Source organism: Phaethon aethereus (genome assembly GCF_964289735.1).
Source record: "Phaethon aethereus genome assembly, chromosome: 29".
NCBI lineage: Eukaryota > Metazoa > Chordata > Aves > Phaethontiformes > Phaethontidae > Phaethon > Phaethon aethereus.
This window is the reverse complement of record NC_138605.1, coordinates 1,727,877-1,744,586: the sequence shown is the minus strand read 5'-3', so window position 1 is coordinate 1,744,586 and position 16,710 is coordinate 1,727,877. Positions and strand designations below refer to the sequence as shown.

Sequence of the window (16,710 nt, the reverse complement as noted above, 5' to 3'; positions counted from 1 at the left end):
ATTATTACGCTTGTCCTATGCTGGGGAGCGTTTTGGCTGCTTGCCCGTTACTTGTGAGAAGGCTATCTGTCCTTTGTGAGTTCCTGTTTGCATAGGCCCTGGAGTTTTGCTTAATAAATCCAAACATAGTCTAGTGTTGTGGACATCTCTCCCCTTTTTGTGAGTGAAGAACTATTAGCTACTTTCTCATAGCTTTTGGTTGTTGCCCTTGTGTGCTGTGGCTGAGCCAGTGCTTGGGGAGGGGAATTCCACCTCTTGCAGCCACCCATTTGAGCTGCACAGTGCCCTAGCGCACGATACTAGAAAAATAATCTTTTTTTCATATTATGGAATAATTGATTTCTGTGTCTTTTCAATAAAAGCAAAGGGGCAGTTTTCTGTAGCACATGCATTCAGCCTCTGCTGCTAAGTCGCATTCTTGGAGGACTTTCTCATATAGCTCCTAAAAATACCAAGTCTCCCCACCCTCTTGCTGCTGCTCGGTGAGTGCGTGCGTGCATGTATTAATGGTTCGAAATGCAAAAAGCTAACTAAAAGAGCCTGTGTCTTCGTGAACGCGTTTTGGCCGCGTTCTGGTTTCATTTCTGCTCTTGGCTGTAGCAAGCTGACATGCGTCGCTGAAGCCAAGTGCCGAACTTGGAGTAAGAGATGCTGGAAGCAACATGAACAGCCAGAACATGTTCGCACAGTAAACCCCCTGAAGAGATAGCATTTGCTTTATTATAGCTTTTTAAAATCCTGCTATAAAAATATCAGTGGGTGGAGGGAACCATTATTTCTTGAATTTGAGGTGGTGGGGGTTACTTTATTTACTCTTATTTTTTATTAATAAGAATAGCTTCACTTATAGCATAATAGGACTGAGTGTTTTGTTATCCTTGGCTATAATCTGTGATAAACTACCCCTGCCATCAGCCTTGTAGTTTACCCACTAGGGAGCCAGATTATTGCCTTGTAAAACGGAGCACCACTCCTATAATCCCTTAATTAATTAAATGACAAATTTTAGTTCTCTCCCATTGAAAATATAACTTGTACATAGAGAGGACTTGGATTTATTTGATCGCTTCTTGCTTGCACTTTGTTTTTTTTTTCCTGTAGATTGTCACTGTCTTTGCGTATTTGTCTGTGATTTCTACTGTAAATACGAAGGGAGGCTGAAGCAGACTGTGCCCTTCCTCGACACCCTCCGTCGGGGGGATGTTCCGTAGGTCTTTGCTGCGCCGGACGGTCCCTTGCAAATGATGAGCGTTGTCCCCGTTTTGCAGGTGGTGACGCCGAGATGCAGAAAGCTGCTTGGCCCTTCAGAGAATTGGTGGTGGGCCTTGGTGGGAGCCCAAGCGCGGAAAACTCCTCTTCCTTTCCTACCCATGGGCCCGCACTGTCTCACTGTCACGGTTCCCAATGAGCCCTTCCAGCTGCCGTGCCGCGCTTTCTCTTCCTACGTGAAAAATTGACTGGGCCCTCCGAAGTCTTATTTAAACTTGGGTTGGATTAATTTCTCTTCCCTGATTGTGTCTGGGGCACAAAGAGATCCTCTGTCCCTGGGAGCAGGGTGTTGATTAATTACGGCCCTGCAAAGGGCAGCTTCTGCTCTTGATATTTTAAATTTTTTTTAGCTTATTTAACAATTTCTTCTTCTCTCCTTTCTCCTCAGCTTAGCTCAGCTGCATGAAATATGGGAGACGACAGGCCGTTTGTGTGCAATGCCCCCGGCTGTGGACAGGTACGTTTACAGTATACTTTATTGTGAATGTGTCGTTGTGAATCAAAGTGGCTGTTTTATCACTGAGGCAAAGAGTTTAAAGCCGGTGTTTTACGTGATCACTGGAGGTAATCAGATCAGAGGATTTGCAGTGTGTAAATCCAGGTTATGAGCAAGTGCAGGCACTCCAAAGTAATGAAATCTGCCTTGCTTTGTGGCGTATTGTTATTCTGCTGGTGTTTTCCGTGAGACCCACACAGCCCAGAGAAAACATGCTGATCTCCTGTTAATGTTTTCTGATAACATTGCTCATCTTCTTTCAAGGCTGTTTAACCAAACGACAGATATTCGTTCTCTGTCGGGATGAGTTAGCTGCTATAGCATATTCTGTAAAGCAGCTGAGAATGTGACAGTTGATGGTTTGTGTTATGCGAACCCCAAACGGCCGTAGTCTATTTTGGGCTTGTGGAGGCAAAAAAAAAAAAGAAAGAAAAAAAAAAAATCCATTGTGAATTTTTCCTCCATGGACGGCATGCTGGAGTTGGCTATGGCCTTGCAAAACTTTTGCTGGCTTTCCTAGGGCAAGTGATTATTGCTTTGAATGAGTCACATCCCCTTTTCAGTCATAGGACCCTCCTCGTAGGCTTGCCTGCCTGGGAAGGCACCTATGCGTTGCATTTTGCTTGGCTTTGCAGTGAAGCTAGTGCTTTCCCAAAGCCGAGCTTAGGGTTTCTCTGGCGTTCAGTGGCGCAGTGTCTTGGCAGCTCACACTTATTAATGGGAGGATGGGGGGGGGGATTGTGCAATTACTGCTGGGGCTATTTTAATGGGAGCTATTGGAAACTGGGGCTTCTGTGGAAGTGCAGCCCTGTGCAGAGTCCAGGGAGAACTGGTTTTGTCTGTCCTGAAGTGTTTGAACCTCAAAATGCTAAGATGCTTTTTGCAGGGGAAGGAAGGGGGGGGGGGGGGGGGGGAAGAGAAATTGTGGCTTTTAATTAGATATTAAGTGATGCACACATACTTTGTTTTCCTGGCTGCAACCGTTGGATGTCGAGTTGCCAAACTATTACGGCTGTGGCGCGTTTGGGAGCTCTAACTGATCCCAGGGTACTCCCCCTGTCGTCCTCTGCCCCCCCCGTGCCCCAATTCTTCAGTGTATTTAATATCTTAATGCCTCTTGTGGGTCTCTCAATTGAAATGAAAGATAATTCTGCATCCCCAGGGCACGTCCTTTGAGACTGCATGTGTATTCTGTGATGCATTTATTTTTATAGCACAGAAATGGGTCAGAAATCTCATCTGCCAACTCTTGGGGACTGTGGCTCTTTAAAAATATACAGTTAGGACTTCTCAGCTTTTTAGTCATTCAAGCACTCATCTCATCTGAAGCATCTCCTATCCACTTGCAGGTGATCTTCCTCTTTTTTTTTTTCTTTTTTTTTTTTTGTAGGCTGCTTTTTATCTTGAACTTCTTTGCCTGTGAAATTGTGCAAGTCATTTATAAAATGTATTAGCTGTATTTGAGCACTTAATGATGTGAGGACTTCAATCATACAACCTTAAAATCGGATTCAAACAAGCAATTAAGGCAAACAACAATGTATTTAAATTTAATCTCCCACAATCTCCCACAAATGACATATAAAGGTGGTTGCTTCCTCCTTTCGCTGTTCCAGACTGCTGCTTATGGGTAATTCTGACAATTCTTCATGTTAATATTGAAATGTTAGAATCCGGGTAATTCATACCGGTATGATTCATTGTGATCTAACCTGACCTCGTGCACAGTTTCCTAGAACGTCCTTCAATACCTGTTCAAACCAGAGCATGTATTAAATAATGATGATCCAAGCTTGATTTAAAATATTTCCAGTGATGGAAAATTCACCACAGCCCTTGGTTAAGTTGTTCTAATAGTTAATTGCTCTCGCTGGTAAGGAAAAATTATGCCTTATTTCCAGTCTAAACCTGTTCAGCTGCAGCTTCCAGGCTGTGGATCTTGTTAATTTTTGTTTGTTAGACAGAGGATCCTTCCTATCAAATTCCTGATGTCTGTAGGTGTTTACTGACTGATCAAATCACCCCTTAACAGCCCTTTGGACTAACTAAATACATGGAGCCCCAAGCCTCTCCCTGTAAGTCCTAGTGTCTTAACGTGCTTTTTTTTTTTTGTCCTCTGTTCTGTATATCAGCTTTATATTGAAGGTTTTTCAGAGCCTTTACAATCCTGCTCACCACTAACACGCAGCAGTACCGCTGTAGAAGCGCAGCGGTAGCCGAGAGCCGTACAGACCGTCGTAGAAGGATCAGCTAAAATTAATGCCTGGTGAGCTGTGCTTTCTGGGGCAAAGGGAGTAAAATTGGATCGTTGCGATGAGCTGGAAAGGGTAGGGCAATTGGTAGCTTTGAATATTAAAAATAAATCCGAATTTGAGGTTGGGGGGCCGATGGTGGCCAGCAGCTGTCTGCAGGGCTCGACCTCCGAAGCACATGCTGCATTGTTTCCCCAGCAGCTTGTGCTGCCTTTTGGCACTAAACCCTGACCCTTGACAAGCCACTGTGGATCATCCCATCAGAAATGGCTTCTTTGTGTGGACTCATGTTAAAGTGAAGCCTTAATCGGGGTCAGAGGTGACTGCACCTATCTCAGTTCATTCCCTCATTCCGAAAGATCGAGACCCTTGTCTTCAAACACAGGGGACAAAAAGGGGCAGTCAGCTCTATGTCACCTGCTACAGAAACATCCTGACCTTCCCACAGGTGCTGAGTGCGTACGGCTCCCATCAGAGTCTGTAAGATCCAGAGTTTTGAGCTTTCTGGAAGGTAATCTGATTTTTTTTCCACCCAGGCACACAAATGCACGCCCGAGCAGTGCTGTGTTACTGCTTACAGCACGAGACGCTTTTTCCCAGCTCAAAACCAAGCCAGGCTGTTGCCAGCACTGGAGAGGGAAAACTCCTTGCAGGATTCAGCCTTTTTTTCTGATTCTTTAAGACCTTTGGGTGCATTTTGCTTAGGAAAAAAGCCTTTTGAATGAGAGGGTGGCTGTTGAGCCTCTTTGGTTATCAGGGTCAACGTTTTTGGGATAATGCCTGGCTCACTGTGTCCTTTCACCGTGGTGGCTCCAGCATCTCTGTTTTTCTTTAATTTCTAAACCTTTGATCCCGTGCCAAATCCGTTGGCGTGTTTTTATCCCCGCAGATTCCTCTTGGGAATTGGGTATTGGAACTTGGCTCTTTTGGGTATTCTCCTGTTTGAGGGGTTGCATTCTGGTTTTGGTGGGCCGCTCCCGTGGGAACAAACTGCTTTGATCCTGAGTAAATCGGAGTGGGCTCCTGGATCTCACTGTCAGCTGGGGCAGCAGGCATGGGGACAAATCGCCCAGTCCTTTTCTGCTCGCTAAAATTAGTGACCTGCCTGTTGCAAATGCCGCGGTGAGACGTGCAGTAGCATGGGAGGTCACAGGAGGAGGAGAAGGCAGAGCAGAGCCAAACTGCTTTGAATAGGAGACTGGAGACAGTTACTGGGAAGCCAGTGGTGATTTTCCCCCTTTAATTTAAACAGGAAAAAAAAAAAATCTTTTACTTCCTGGTGTAATTTCTTTGAACCATTAGCTGCTTCTTTCCCTCTGTAGCTGGTACCTGCCCCACGTTTTATGCTGTATGCCTTTTTCCCCTCCTTTTCCTTCACTCTGTCTATGTAGAAAAAGGCTGTAAAGCTACCTTTTCAGGGAAGTGAGGAGGAGGAAGAGGGAATGGCCGCCAAAAATAGATGAGCAGATCTCGCTGTACCCCCATATCATCACAGCTAGTGGGCTTTCAGTGGGTATGTAAACATGTTTTGGTTGCTAGGTCTTTAATGGGTGTTATTTTTGGATTCTGTACGCGATCACTTCCCAACAGTGAGTCTGCTGTGACACAGCTGACTTCTAAATGTGCCGCATATACCGCTTTTAAAAAAGATTCTTCTCAAGGTCGTTGATCTGGTTTCTCCTCTGAGAAGACAGGTGACACATTTTTCCCTGACCCCCTTCTCCCTGGCCCTCTCTGCGTAGAGGGAGAAGAGCTATTCCCCGGCGGGGACGTGGCTCCCCACCCCGTGCCGCTGCCTGAAGGTGAGGAGGGAGGTAGAGGCAGGCCCCTGCCTCCAAAATGTCTGCAGAAGACACAGAGCTGTGCCTCGAGTGAGGCTTTCATTGAATCCGTGAAGTGAAACTAATCTGGGGGTGGCGTGCGCTGCTAATCGTTACTAAAATCTTCTAATCCCATTTAAAACATACTGAGTGATGAAAGGCAGCCTTAGCGCAACCGAGTGTTAGCTGTAAACTCCAGCATCGCCGTTAAAGTTGAAAGGTATTAACTAAGTCTGCATAATGAGACAGCTCTGACTCATTAACACAAGGTAATTAAAACTTCGGGCTGCCTGTCTAAGGCATCCAGAGCAAAGGTCTGGAAGGAAGGCAGGGGCTTCAGATGCGCTGGTGCCGCTTCGTTGCCGTGAGCAGAGGGAAGTCGCTCAATGTCTGGCTTTATATCGTCCCTTACAAAACTGTGTTAAACCCTTCTCGGGCTGCCTGATGGCTGACCCGGGCAGGCAAGTGGCGGCGTGAAATGCAGGTCGGTGGATAGACGCGCCTCTTCTGCTCTTCTTCTGAAGGCTTCCGGAGCGCTGGATGCTTGAGGCTTTATGAAGTGTCATAACGGAGGAACATCTTTATTAATAAAACTGTTTTGTCCACTCCTGTTGCCCAAACTAATGGAGGGGCCATAATATTGAATATATTCTACTGGGAGCAAGGCTTTCCCTAGCCCCTGCCTCCCCACTCCATGCCATTTCACTTTTTATAAGTGACACAAATCATCACTCGGGTCCTAATTCCAGCGCTACAGTTATACAGGCCATTTCCTCAAACAATCGTTTCCTTTTTAAACCCACCCTTAATTTAACAATTTATTCCCCTTAAACCCATGCCACTGAGGTGATGCTCGTGGAGTGTCCGAGAAACGCAAAGCCCAGAACTTTCACGAGGCCAGAAAATGATTTTTCTTCTTTGTGGTTTATTGTATCCTCTTATCTTGTCATATAATAGAAATAATGTTTATGGCATTGAGGCCTCAGCATCACTTGGCATTTAACCAACCTCAAAAGCAGTTTATTGCTTTGTATACTCTGCCGCCATGACCATTATCCCTTAAATCTCTATTGCTTTGTAATATACGAGGCAACAAATGGCTTCTGCGATTGGTTAAATGTGGAACTGAAGCTAAGGTGTGTTTTGTAGCTTGTATAATCCAAACGAATATAGATTATTCCTTTTATATGAGTCCTGGTGTAGAGAGGAAAAAATGGCCCTCTTCTCTTTCCAAGAAGCGGCGGGCTCTCCTTGCCACGGTTCAAACTTTCAAGCGGCCCAGGACGTGCGCAGTGCCTTGGCCGCTCGGAGGCTTGCCGTGGGATTTGCAGCCATGGAGGTATCACTGTCGGCAGGCTGAGCTGCGATTTGTACCCGTATCTTCATCCCAGTTTCAGGTAGGGACCGGCTCCAGCTGTACGAGGAATGAGTCTTGTCCCTGTCTCTGCAGGTCTGTCCGTGGCTGAACATCCTCAGTGGAAGCAGATCGTTCAGGACAAGCTGTTGTGATTAAAAGAGGCAGGATAATATAGTGAAGCAAGTAGACAGGCGTGTAGAGCAGCCCAGAGGTGAGAGGAAGAAAGTGTCCATGCCCATTTGCTTTACAACAAAGCATCTTTCTTTTGCTATAATGTGAAAGGTTTGCTCTGTTACCCTCCTCCTCTCCTCCCAGTTACGGGCTAAAGCAAAAGGTAAGAGAATATTCCCTGTCTCGAAGCTGCCGGGAGCCACCTTTACTCATGAGAAAATCCAAAGGGCTGTCTCTGGAGCTTACTGCCAGCCCTGGCCAGGACCACGTGTGTGCAGGACGTGAGTGTGTTCGGTTTGAATATAAGCATGTACAGAAAGAAATACTTGTGTGTTGATTTAACAGCCTCCTTAGGGTCTGCCTCTTGAGACTTTGTTCCTGAAGCTTATGAAGGGAAGCCAGACAAGCTGCCTGAGAAATTCAGAGAGTTAAAATCGAATCTTTGAGAAACTTCAGCCCAATTGGCTACCTGCTGTTAGAGCAAACAGGAATTTAAATGGTTATTAAGCAGAGTTAATGACACCCTGTCCTCCAGTAGAAATTGTTACTGTCCTGGCACGGGAACTGAGTGGGACTGGACTTGGACACAGGCACAGGGTGTTTTTCCTAAAGAGTTCAGGCTCCCAACACCCACTGGTTTAATGAGGTAGGAGCCGTTATGTCTTTGGAAATCTGAGCCTTATTAATCGGGAGAATGGCTTCTGTGGAGCAGGGTGGATAACGCCGATTGCCAAAGCTGGATAGGGCTGGTGAGAGTGGCAAGCCGAGAGCAGGACTTGAAACAGCCCCTTCCAGGGTTACGTGACACGATCGACATCAGGTCTCGGCTCCGGGGCACCCCACGTGCCCCGGACACCACGATGCTGTGGGGCTGGGTGCCGCATGTCACCGGGGGACCGAAGCAAAGGGCTGGATCACACGGGAAGCTGTTCCCCTCCACCTGCAAGCCCTACGGGCGGTATAAAGACTTCCCCTGCGTGCCCAAAAGGCTCGAGCTGCGGCTGACTCCCCCCTGTACCGGCCAAATATTAAAATGAAAAATTGTGGATGTTAATGATGGAGCGAGGATAAAATCCTTCTCCGAGCTTTTTGTTATGCTTGGGCACAGATACCCCTTGTCTGTAGTTAGCATGCAAAGTCACGTATGTGTTGTGTCCCTACTGCACCCAAGTGATTTGAAGAGCTAAGCCATAAACTAGAGTTTCTTTTCTGTTTTTTAAATTGAAGGAAACATCTGAAGCTCTGTGGTGAGGAATTCCTAGCTGTATACGCCTGCTTGCTTCACATCTGCAGCTTTTTATTTGAAGCTGCCACAGCTGAAATAAAATTCTACAGAGAAACATCTTGGTTAAAGGTCTTCTATTATTTTACAGGAATGCAGGTTTCCAGAGTTAATTATTTATTTCAAATTAAGGCCTTTACAGCTGCAGTACCTGTACATCAAGCACAAAATGGCAGATGCTACACAAATCTCCAAGCGTTTCCAGTATGTAATGGGTCTGCGTAAAAGTACTGGTTGGTTATAGTAACTCTTCAGGTTGTTAGCATCAAAAGTAGTGAATTAATTTGAATAGTAACTCATGTATTGTCAGCAGAGTAAAATGATCTCTCCCACCTCTTGCGGAAGGTATTTTTGGAGGTGGGGAGGAGAAAGCTAATTTTGAATAATAATAAGCTTGAGAAGGCATCTGAAACCAGTAAACGTTTATTTTTTACACTCCTATAACTTAAAAACGGCCAAACCAATTTAAACCAAATTGGATAATAAAAAATATTGCTCCTAGGCTGAGCCCCTGTATGCCAAGTTCCAGTCTAGAATGAATTTTTATGACCAAATTATAAACCCCCTAGAAATGAAGGTTTAAAATGGAAATGTTGACAGACCTTTAACTACAAAAGCACTATAATAGAACTTCTTTTTTTATAAAATGGCTGTTTTAAAATATAATTAAGACTTAAATATTATTTAATAGCAGCATTTCCTGTAAGTTAAAATCTTCATCATTCCTATGGCTGGGATTCATTGCCAGTTCTGAGAAGGCCAGCTCTGCTTTGCATTTGAAGCACGGGTGCGGTGCTGAACCCACACGGACACTTGTCTGTCAAATGGAGATGGGTCTGGACAGCTTTCCAAATTCCCTTTTTCTAAATAAGAGCCTGGATGCCAAAGGACTCGCTGGACCTCCGCACAAATCCTGCGGCTCTGGGAAGAAAGCGCTGCCTAAGCCTCTGCCAAAGACTCAACTTTTAATAACGCGAAACGCCGGTGGTTCATTCTTTGCAGGAAAACACGTTTGCATCCCCTCTGGCTGATTAGGTATTAATTAGGAGTTGTGCTGTTAGCCTGATGGCTGCTTTGGTGTGCTCAGCACACACTGACAGCCTTTCAGGGCACTTTGGAAAGCCGGGGACCGAGCAGCCCGTCTGGCCGTGATGAATCTGGAAGCCCCTCGCGCTGCAGAGCGGCAGCTCGGAGAGCCGTCCTTGCGGGGGAAAGAAGAGGCTTTTCTTCCGCCGGGGCTTTGCTTCTCCCCGCTCCCGCAGGGGTGTGTTTGCTGTCGCAGCTCCGGGCTGCGACCTCCCCGAGGTGCCGGGCAATGGCTTCGTGCCGCGGGGCAGGATGGTGCTGTGCAGCTGTCGCACCCCACCCAGCGCCGGGCTTGGTTTTCATCCCGGCCCCTTTTCCTGGACTTGCCAATTCCTCTATTTTGCTGCCTTTCTCCCCCACCCTGTCTCCCCTTCCCACGTGAAATGCCGCTGTTTAAAAATAACCCCGGGGTGGTTGCTGCAGTGCCGCGGATGCAGGGATCGTTGCAACACCCGGTTCCTGTACTGGCTTGCAAGTGGAACCAGCGCTGTCAGAGTCACGGTCACTCCATGGCGTCCTCTCCGTTCTCCTGCTGGCTTCCTTGCTCTCGGCGCTCCTTCGGCAGGTGAATAAGCTTCCCGGCTGTAGCCCTGCTGCTGAACACCTCCACAGGACACCCTTTGTTATCGGGGATGCTGACAGCAGGGTGCAGAGACCCGGGAGAGCTTCGCCATGATCTGTTGGGGTGATATGTTTTGTATAGGGTGTTTTTTTGGGGTTTTTTTTGTTTTTTGTTTTAAAGACTACCTCTGAAGACGACGCTAGGCGGAAAGCGATGTAACCTGGAAATGGGGAACGTTTGTAGATGAAACTCTGCAGTGCTACAAGCACGCCTGTACGTGCATACGCCGTTGCTTGCTCTTCCTCCCCTCCCTCATGGGAGCCACAGGAGTTGCTCTCCCTTCTGCAGCCACGTGTGAAGGGCTGGGTGTGTAAAAGCAGCTTTTCCCTCCCACGCAGGGACAGCCACAAGCTGGGAAATCCATGCCTAGAGTCATTTTGGGAGGGGGCTGTTTTAAAGGGCAGGTGTTGAAGCAAAATTTACCCAGAAACTGTTATGTGTATTTTCGGCCGTTGCAGCGTCCTCCTCCTGTGTGTACTGTGCACGCAGCGCGAGAATTTGACTGGCAAAAGGTCTCTGGAAGCCGCAGTGGATGCGCTCGATAAGGCTCTGCTGCATCTTTCGCTAGAAACCTCCCAGATCTGGTTGCTGCAGTCGATCTGTGGGGTTTTTTTGGTGTGAAGTAATTACTTATTAGCACAAATCCATTTAACGTGTACGTGGAGGAGATGAGTAACTTCAACTCATCTTAGTTTCTTTCTAGTTCGGATTTTCTCAGAAACGTCTGGGCTGTGACTTTGGCTTCCTGCGCTGGAGATACAGAGGGGTTTGGCAGTAGCTTTTACATTTCTGTTCTGGTGAAAGCCTGTTCTCAAATAAGCCCTCATTAGGATTTCTTAGCCATATTGGGGGCCGCTGCAGCAATTAAAATGAAGAAATAGCACCTCTGGATTTGAAGAAATAGCTGCCTGGTTTTCCCCTCTATCGTCTTAGAGATGCTGCGCCGAGGCTGCAGAATACCTAATAACGCCTTAAAATATGCAGAAGCCAGCTTTAATGCAGGTCCTGTCAAAGAAAACGCTATCGGAGGATGAGCCGTGCTGCAAAGCGTCGGCTCGTCGTCCGCCGCCGCCGTATCAGGCACGCTCTCCAATCGCTTCATTAGCATACTTGTTCATTTTGGCGTAAAAATGGAGTATATGAGGCGGCACGCAACTGGTAAACCTATTTCATGTGGCAATAGAATAGCCAGTAATGGATCTAATTGCCCTTTTGGAGCACCTCTTGTCCCAAAGGATTCTTCAACCGGTCACAAATCACATCAGCAACGCGCCCGCCGCTGAGCCGCGGCGCTGGGGAAGGTGCGTTCCCGGGCGAAGGGAGCCCCTCCTGCCAGCGAGGAGGGGGCTGAGAGCTGGGAGGCAGCGGCACGCTTTTCTTCCGAGCCGCTTAAAACTTCGTTTAACCTTCCTGGTTTCAAAGGAAGGGCGCTGAGTAGCGCTGCAGGGCGTCGAGCCTTATTTCTAGGGAAAGCTGGGCTGTTAAGCCATCTGCTTTTCCATGGGTGACTTGCAGACTCAGCAAATAAATATAGAGAGAGAGAGAGAGAGAGCGAGTGCACGCCCAGGATATGTTCCTATATAATAGGGACTATGCTCCCGGTCATATAGGTGTATCTACATATATATTTATATGAATATGAACGTATCCTGGCTACTGGTCCCCCTTTATGGGGGCTGTTTGATGCCACGTACTTGAGGGCGGCAGGAGGGAAGGTCAGCAGCGTTCGTTGCTCTGGACGTGAACACAGGAGAGCATCCCCTTGAAAAGCGGCCTCTGCACGGCGCCTGGGGCCGCAGGTTTTGGCAGGGTATCTGTTGATACGTGCGCTTTAGTTGGGGCTTGCTATTTCGGAGAGGGCATCGCCATCCTCGCCTCCCCTTTCAGGGGGTCTGGGAGAGCCCCCGTGCACGTCTCGCACCAGTTAGTCGTGCCGCTCGCAGGCCACCGAAGCCCATCGAGCCAGGTCGGGAGTTTCTCAGATGCTGCCAGGTTTCTAATAATTTAAATTTCTGTTTCGTTGTGAGTTTGGGTGGGTTTTTTTGGTTTTGGGTTTGTTTGGTTTGGTTTGGTTTGTTTTGGGGTTTTTTTTTGTTGGTTTTTTTTTTTGCTGAGCCGTATCCTCGTCGTTCCCAGTTTCCACTTTCTGCAGCGGGGGGAACGAGGAGGGAGGCTTTCCCCTTTCTTGGGAACATGATCAGGGCTGCAAAAATACCCACAAAGGAACATGGCCGTGCGCTTGCAGGGAACGGCTGCTTCTCCTTTTTGATTTAAGGGAGTTTCACAACCATGGATTTTCTGCTTTGAACGAAATAACCTCAGCCCAGTCCTTACCTAAAGCTCTTGCTCTATATCAAAAATGCAAACTGCGTGTGCTGCTAGCACGAAGCCGTAAATTGAGCCAGGCTCTTTTATTAACTTGAAATTAGACTGATCTAAAAGCTTACTTGTGGTCTTGAGCTTAATAGGAGCGAAAAGCTGCCGGTGGCTGCATGCTCTTGCAGCCGAATGCGAGTGTTGCCATGTTGACCATGGCTTGTGAGTTTAACCTCAAGTGATCTTATCTTAAGAACTGCAAAACCTGTTTTTCATCCGTGCTGTATGGCAGCTGCCATCCCTCGTAAAGCAAACGAGAAATTGGGCACTGGCTTTGGAGGTTTTAGAGGGAGGAGGGTTGGTTAGGAAACGGGAGGGAGATCGTCATAAGGTACCATCAAAGCCTGCCTTAACACTCAGTAATGAATTTTTCCTGCCTCTTTGAGCTCTGGGTTTTTTCTCAGCCAGTAAAGTATTTCCTTATGCTAAAAACAGTCTCTTGAAGACGAGGCTGTTCGGTTTTGTGGGCTTTTTTTGTTGTTGTTCAAAGCCTCACTTGCTACCTGTCTGCTAATCTCTGAGAAAATTATGCTTTGTGTGTTACTGCGTCAACAGATAACTTATTCCCCAAGCACGGATGCAGCACATAGCTTTGACAATGGCCTCCTTATCGTGCCATCACGGATACGTTGCATTTTCAAAAAGGTGCGTGAGTTTGCAGGATTTTCTGTAAACTTCTTGCATAAAATCCAGCCAAGCTGTCGCTTGAGGACAAAAAAAGACTGCCTGGGACTTCCATCTCCTTCCCCAGCAAAAATGATGCTGAGGGGGCTGCTTTGGGTGGCAAGGGGAAAGACAGGCATGTTTTCCTTTGGCTCCTTAGACCCTGCATGGAGTTATTCATAACGAACAAGCCCGTGACCTTGTTTTATTTCAATATCTAAATAACTCGGGGATTTTTCTTTTTCGTGAGCCTGCTTCCCCTGTTCAGTTCTCTAATCCCAGAAAGACACAACTGAGCTTTGCAAAGACACACGGAGGCAGCTAGAGATGGCTCTTGGAAATCGGAAAGGCAGCTAAAATCCTCTCTTTTTCTCTCAAGGATGCTCATCGGGCTGGAGCCGGGCATTGTTGGATGGCGGAGGCCGCTCCGCCCCTCTGCGGCAGCGGGGCCGGCGCGGCGGCTGGCGCAGAGCAGCACGTCGGGCGGTCGATGCGGCTCTCCCTGGCCGTGGCGGTAGCGGTGATGCCGGAGCACGGGCGAGCGGGAGATGCCGCGTCCTTACGCACTTGGTGGGGAGAAAACCCCCCCAGCATCTCATTGCTGGGGAGCAGGGTGGAAAAAAAAAACTTTAAGCTGTGATATCTCGGGTCCTTCCTAGAGATTTCATGTGAGATCTGAGAATGAAAGCAGAGCTATTCATAGAAGTGATTTCTAGTCACGCTTTTTTTTAAGCTTTAGGGGGTTTTTGGCTAACATTTCTCTGCCCTCGGTGGATGCTGCTTTGCATGAGAACCTTCCTTAAGAGTCAGTTCTTGGGTTGAGGTGTAGAAGCTCACAATAAATACATTGATTTCTATTAGCAATTTTGACACAGGAGGAAATGTGAGATTTGTAAAGGACTAGTGGATATGCTGGGCAAACACTGCGTTATCCCGCCGCTGGGGGCTTGCGATGCTGTAGCCGCACAAAGGGCTGGTGCGTGCGTGTCGGAAAGAAAAAAAAGTACCTTTTGGGCTTTTTCTTCCCTGTGCTTAAAGAAGAGGGCACGTGGCCGATCTGCAGAAATCCCCTTTGTCTGCAGAAGGTAGCAAATGGGGATTTTTTTCTTGGCCACGGTTCAGCCCTTCCCTGGGTTAGTGGTACTGTCTGGAGGAGTTTAGGCTAAAGGAGGTCTTGGGTGTGTTGGCAGGAAAGCAAAGGTCCGTGCAGTTAGCTGTCAGCTCGGTAACATCCCTGCCGTTCTTAAAAGATCCCCTGCAAATCTCCTGCCGTGGTAAATCTCGGGAGGAGCGTGGCGTCGTGTTTATTTAACACCTGCTTAATGATGCAGGCTGAGAAAATGCACCACCACTTTCCAAGCACTTGTACCAGCTGTTTTGCTCAAATAATTTTTTTATATGCTGGATTAAAACAATAAAAACATTAAAGTCCTAAAATTCCCCCTGAGAGTAAACATCTAGACAATAAAGAATTGTCTGTGTATAGGGGACGGGGTGGGAGAGTTTTGCAGCCGTGCAAAACAAGCTATAAATTAATCTCAGCAGTAAAGCCTGCTAAATTAAACCATTTCATAAAATGAAGTTCTTGCAAAATGTTGAATCAGTCTGTCTTTGGGGCAGTTAAAGATTTTCAGCTTCTTAAATTCTTCAGGTTATTTATAAACGGTAAATGTGTCTTGCGTAGCTGTGTCAGTCGCCGCTTTTAGGCGGAGAAGCGGGGTTTATTTTGGGGGATAGACGGGGAGGGTTTTATTGTCACTAGAATAATTGACAGGAATTCGAAGCATCACCTGCCACGTTCATCTGCTTAAACCCCCTTAGTGGGGGCTTCAGACGGGGAGGCGAGTGGTTCAGTCTCAAAAAAGCTCATTTATAAGAATAAATATTCAAAGGACTGGATTTTAAGCAGTCCAAGCTAGACTTAAAAGTAAGGAGCAGATCATTCCACTGATGTCTTGCTTGTGTGTATCTTGCTGGCTCTTTTCTTTGCCTTTTTTTGTTGGGAGGCTTCTGCCTTCCTCACTGCTTCTGCTACCCCAGACATCTGCAAAGCCGCTGTGCGATGTGTTACCAGATACTTGCAGTGCTGAAGGTACAGGTGCGAGCTCTTCGTCGTACAGCATCGCTATCGGCATCCTAATTCTGGCTTCTGCACTTGTAAAATCGACTAATTCACCTACTCGCTGGGGCGTTAATCCAAGCTTTTGTTTCTGTGGCTGGGGGAGGTGTTTCCTGCGCACATTTTAGGTATTAAAAACAATTGGCGATTGCCGTGTTAGCTTGTCTCCCTTTTAAGAGGCTTGTGTGATGTTTGCTATAAACCTGAAACGTTTGTAAGCTTTAGAAGAAAATTTAAATGCATTTTGCTCTGACTGCATGCGAAATTTTATTATCTGCAGCCCATAATGTAGGCGGAAAAATTGTTAAGACCCTAAGGATGCGAGTAAAGCGATTTTGGTGACCTCAGCTGTATATTTCTACATCGCTGAATCATCACCCAGTTGGCACCTCAGCGGGGGTAATCTCTGCTTGCGAGGCTGGGAGCACAGACGGGGCTGGGGAGGAGGGCTGTAGATCAAACGACGTGGGGAAAAGCTTATGGGAAAGCTACTTGCGTTATGCTTGGCTCTATCTCGACTGATTTTTCTTGCACTTAAGAGTTTATCCACTTAATTTTTATTAAGGGCTGCAGGTGGAAAGTAATGTTAAAAGGGTTTACCATTAGCCAGGAGTGGCTAAGGAGGCAATTAGAAGCGAGCGAGAGCCCTGGGCTGGTGTGAATTGCAGCTGGGGAGCCCACTTCAGAGGCAGAAAGGCTTTTGCTGCGGATTTTGCCGGGTCACTAAATCCACAGAGAAGCACCGGGGAGCTGGGAGCGTGCTAATGCGCTCCTCAAACGTAATCCTGTTGTGTAGACAGCCGAAACCTCCCCGTCGTGAGCTCCTGTAATGGCAGGCATTGCGAGGTGTTTGGAAACGGATGTGAGCAGAGCAAGGAGACTTGCTTCCCCGTAAGCCTGACCTCACTTGCTGGGGAAAACTTGGCACCCTTTGAAAGACGGTGCAGTTGCATAATGATTGCAGATGATTTTGGGGCGGGGGGAAATCTGGATCCTCGGTGCGGGAGATGGAGATGCCGGCACTCTGGGTATAGGATGGAGTCAGGCAAAGAGCTTGGAGTTAGACCCTTCTGCAATAGTCTGCTCTGAGAAATCATAAATCTTGAGAAAGAAGAGGGTCACTGAGAACCTCATCAGGGTGGGAGCAGCAGCGCCGCGTTAATATGCCCATAAATCTACCTGTTACGATAAAACAGG

General features: G+C 47.2%; 1 protein-coding gene across 2 annotated transcripts in view; it reads left to right on the top strand.

Moving 5' to 3' along the window:
• Window positions 1–1,678: 1,678 nt before the first annotated feature.
• Window positions 1,679–16,710, top strand: part of LOC309414462 (cyclic AMP-dependent transcription factor ATF-7) — a gene marked incomplete at its 5' end in the record, with an annotated part of 43,310 nt that continues 28,278 nt past the window's right edge. For both annotated transcript variants that reach the window (XM_082011792.1, XM_082011791.1), the window contains one exon: window positions 1,679–1,726. In XM_082011792.1, the coding sequence (XP_081867918.1) occupies window positions 1,679–1,726 (48 nt within the window). The remainder of the gene's footprint in view (window positions 1,727–16,710) is intronic.